General features: G+C 67.8%; 1 protein-coding gene across 3 annotated transcripts in view; it reads right to left on the reverse strand.

Moving 5' to 3' along the window:
• The window catches only part of MORN1 (MORN repeat containing 1), a 31,048-nt gene extending 27,014 nt beyond the window's left edge, over nucleotides 1-4,034 (reverse strand). For 2 of the 3 annotated variants that reach the window (XM_036025206.1, XM_036025205.1), the window contains exons 1-4: nucleotides 3,954-4,034; nucleotides 2,927-2,998; nucleotides 1,566-1,664; nucleotides 960-1,070 (exon numbers count right to left, since the gene is read on the reverse strand). In XM_036025206.1, the coding sequence (XP_035881099.1) occupies nucleotides 960-1,070; nucleotides 1,566-1,664; nucleotides 2,927-2,998; nucleotides 3,954-4,017 (346 nt within the window). In that variant the 5' untranslated portion in view covers nucleotides 4,018-4,034. The remainder of the gene's footprint in view (nucleotides 1-959; nucleotides 1,071-1,565; nucleotides 1,665-2,926; nucleotides 2,999-3,953) is intronic. The other variant, XM_036025207.1, reaches the window with a different exon arrangement.
• Nucleotides 4,035-4,283: the final 249 nt, after the last annotated feature.

Below are 4,283 nucleotides of genomic sequence, written 5' to 3' on the forward strand. Positions count from 1 at the left end.
GAGCAGGAAGGTGGGGCCTGGAGGACCCACGGGACACAGCACCCTGGGCACCCCCAGGGTGGGGGGCGAGGCTGGTTCTCCAGCACGGCGCTGGCAGCCTCCACGCCGGGACCAGCAGCCCCGGGCCCGGGCCTCACAGGCCCCGAGGGAAGGGCGGGGCCAGCGCCGAGGGGCCCAGACCCCCATGCAGCCTGGGGCTCCCAGCTGTCTGCGGGCGTGCCGCGGCACTGGGCCTGACCTGTGTGCAGGCGTGTTCACGGGAAGCCGTGCGTGGGCGGCTGGAGGACCTGGTCCATACACGGGACGGCCCTCAGTGCCGTGTTCGGGCTTTTCTGGCTCCAGGGGGTCGGAAGTGCGACCCACGTCCAGTGCGAGTGGACACTCGGACGACTGACTGTCCTGCTCACCTCGGGGGGCAGCTCGGCCTCCGGGAACCTCGAGCCTCCGGCCTTTAGGCTGCGCCCATCGCCCACCACCCTCTCAGGGCCCGGTGCCTGCCCCCACTCCCAGGTGCGGCCTCCAGTCTTGCTGTCCAGCAGGGTGCGGAGGGCTCTGGGAGCCCTGAGGCCATGGAGACGACCCCGGGGGCCACCTGCCCAGCTGGGCTGCTGTGGCTGCAGCCACACGGCGACCCCACACCAGGCCAGAGGACCTGCTCCTGGAGCCCAGGCCACACCCGTGAACCTGGGATTGTGAGCAAATGGTCCAACAGTGGTGACTCCGAGCCCCTGGGTTCTGGGGCCTGTCACCGCCAGAACCCAGGGGACACGTGGCACCGGCCCGACTTGGCTCTGGGGGCGGAGAGGGGTGCATGCCTCCACCCTGCCCCCACAGCCACGCAGGGGTGAGGCTCCTGGACCCATGGGGCTCCGGGTGCCCCGGCCGGGTGCAGGTCCCTGAGCCCGCCCGGCCCGCCGACCCCTCCCATCGGGCGCCCCGAGTTCCGGAGGACGCCTGACCTTCCCTCATGCCGCGGGACATCGCCCCCTCGTAGCAGCCCCCGGCTCCGTAGGTCATGACGCCGTGGCCCTGCGGCTCTCCCAGGACAAAGCGCCCGGAGTAGGTGTTCCCTGGGGTGGTGGTCAGGGGGAAGGGAAACACACGGGCCGGGTCAGAGCGGCTCCCCGTGCCCCCGCCCACACCACGTGCCCCGGTGGCAGCGGGGCATTTCAGAGCAGAGTCTGTTTTGTCCTGGGTTCTGGGTGGTGGTGAGGGGACAGAGGACAAGGGGGTCGGGGCCCGCCCGCCCTCCCAGTCCCCGCGGGGTCCACCCCACGCCAACCTCAGGGGCACTGGTGTCCGGGATCTGTGGGGTGAGCTGTCTCCCCACTGAGGACTGACAGCCACGCCCATCTGTGACAGTGGGGGGGACGGGAGATAGCCCCAGTCAAGCCATGGGTGGGACGCCACCACCCGGGCCCAGGACGGCAGGTCCCGCCATGAGATGCCTCCGGGAAGCCAGGGTCCCCGGTTCACGGAGGGGAGTGCCTTCCGCACCCGGAGGCAGAGGGGTCATGAGGAGGGAGCGGGGCGGCGGCACGCTGCCAGGCGAGCCCGGCGCTGACCTGTCGCGGCCCAGTGCCGGCAGCCTTCACCCGCGATCTCCCCATCCGCAAACTCGCCCTCGTAGTAACTCCCGTCCTTGAACAGCAGCTTCCCGCGGCCTGGCGAGAGACACTCGGATGCCACACCGGACGGCAGCTGGGAGGGGCCCCCGGGCTGTCGCCCGGGGAGCAGAGCCGGGCTCCGTCCGGAGCGCTCGGGCCCCTGCAGGTGCGCCTCCTCCGGTCCAGTGGGCGCGCTCCGCAAACTAGCCCGTGTGTGCGTTGGTTGTGAAAAATGTTCTTCTTTGAAAAGTTTTTATTTATTTTTAGAGAGAGTAAGGGAGGGAGAAAGAGGAGAGAAACATCGGTGTGTGGTTGCCTCTCACGCGCCCCCTACTGGGGACCCGGCCCAAAACCAGGCCTGTGCCCTGACTGGGAATGGAACCAGAGACCCTTCGGTTCGCAGGCCGGCGCTCTGTCCACTGAGCCACACCAGCCAGGGTGAAAAACGTTCTTGACACAGGAGTGAGCACTCCGCTGTCTTGGCCGGGGTACCGGCAGAGCCGTCACAAGTGCAGAGGGCACCCAGTGTCCTACACCCCCTCAGCAGGGACCCCGGTCACCTCGAGTCAGTGCAAGGGCAGAAGGAGAGAGCCTGTGGACACAGGGTGTCACTGAAGAATGCATTTCAACCAGGGTGACCCGCTCGGTCCAGGCCAGGCTCTGAGCGGTCTCAAGTGCGACCCTGGTGCCCAGCCGGAGGCAGAGACAGAGACTGGAATAACAGTGACAAGTCTCTGTGTGGCAAAAACACTGCAATCAAAGTCAGAAGGTCAAAGACACAGAAGATACTGGAGCCGACAGACACAAGGACGCATACAAGAAAACACCAACAGGCCGATTCTCCAGCAGGAAAACCAGCAGAGAAGGGACAGAGCTGTGGACAGACGCCAGACCGTGGGCCGAGCTCTGGGCCGCCGGGGCTGGGCATCTGCAGAGGCCTCCCGGCGGCGTGCCGCGGCTCTCTCTCCTCCGAGGCTGAGGCTTTCTGCGGAAGGCGGTGAGCTCCCTCTCATCGGAGATGAGCCAGGACGGCAGCTGCCATTACTCCCACTTGGGCACGGGTGAACTAGAACTCAGGGAGGGTTTCCCAGGGCAGTGTGGCAGGCTGAGGTGTCACTGTGAACACCGGCTTTGGGGCCTGTGGCGGGGCAGCACCAGGGTGTGGTATCCGGCGAGCCCCAATGCCACGGACAATAGTGACAGCGTGAGGGCCCAGTCCTGCTGGTTGCCGGTGCCACCCGCCCGCCCCGGCTCCCCGAGGAGACGGGCTGTCGGCGGTGAGGTGGCCGCTGCAGGAAGAGGCCACGGTCGCTTCTTACCGTGGGTCTTCCCTCCTCTCCACTCCCCTTCGTAACGGAAAAAAGAGTTCGGGAACGTGTAGACGCCGTAACCTGACCGTCGGAAAGAAGACACACGGGTGAGCACCTGCCACAGACTGCCTGGCTGACGTCCAACACACACTCACGTGGGGTGATCTGGGGGCACGGAGGGACAGCAGGCAGCCCCCCTGGGGGACCCGCAAGGCATCGGTGCACGCCACCTCTTGCAACTCCCCCCCCAACGCTGCTGCCCAAAGCTTCAGGCTGGGGGTCAGGAGACTCTCCCTGTTCGCTGGCCACGCACCCACTCCTTCACTGGCTTGTACACCAGCCCGTGAGCACCTGCTCCGCGCAGAGGGGCGGGCCCAGTGGGAGGGCCTTGCCAACCCGCGGTGTGGGAGCGATTAGTAGGAGGGGCTTTTGAGCTGACCCGGTTGGCCAGAGGAAGGCAGGGACGCAGTGGGGGAATAAACCGCCCCTGCCACTCCTCTGCGGGGCCCGCCGGTGGCCTCGGGTCCCCTGAAGACCACGCCCCCACTCAGCTGCTGAGCTCACCGTCTCCCATCTTCCAACCCCCCCCCCGCCACCCCCCCCCCCCGTGTGTGAGGCGCCCCTTGGCGGGGGCGTTGCCGGACTCCAGTATCTGCCATAATCGCGGGTCGGGGTCTGCCTGAAGAGAGTGGCGTGGGCTTGGAGTTCACTCCGGTCCCTTCCCTTTAAGAATAGCTCCCGTCAAACCTCTGAGCCACGCGTCCTGGCTCGGATCCGCTGGGGTGCGTTTCCAGGCCCCGGGACTTCCCCCGCCCGTCCCGAGAGGCACCAGCACATTCGGGGGCGCGACCCCTTCCAAGGCCAAGGGCGATCGGGGCTCCGGGTGCCGACCGGGGCTCGTGGAGGCTCGTAGCGGGGAGCCTGGCCAGGATCGGGGGACGCGGGCTCCTTCCCACCGCCCTCCTACCCAGACGGAGGCCCCGTAGGGCAAGGGGCCGCCGGACGCCCCCCTGTGGCCCGGGCCTGCAGCCGTTACCGTCCTGTGGAGGCCGCCCCGGCGGGTCCCGGCGCTGCAGGACTCCTTGCCTGGCAGCTGCCATCTTCGCCGCTAGCGGTTTCCCTTAGCAACCACTAAGCCCTCCTCCATTGGCTGGTTGGTTGCTAGGGGCGTGGTCACGAGTCAGGTCTCGGACGGAAAAGAGCTCCGGCCCCGCTGCGTCGCGCGGGGAGCCAGAGGACGCGTCTGAGCCTGCGCGGCCTCGCGCGTTTCCTCCGCTGACGTTTTTCCGCTGAGAAGAGGCGCCCGCACCGGAAGCGGAAATGGTTGGAGGCCCTGGGCCCCGCCCCGGCGTCCATCTTGGAGGCC

This window comes from Phyllostomus discolor, chromosome 5 (genome assembly GCF_004126475.2).
Source record: "Phyllostomus discolor isolate MPI-MPIP mPhyDis1 chromosome 5, mPhyDis1.pri.v3, whole genome shotgun sequence".
NCBI classification, from domain to species: domain Eukaryota; kingdom Metazoa; phylum Chordata; class Mammalia; order Chiroptera; family Phyllostomidae; genus Phyllostomus; species Phyllostomus discolor.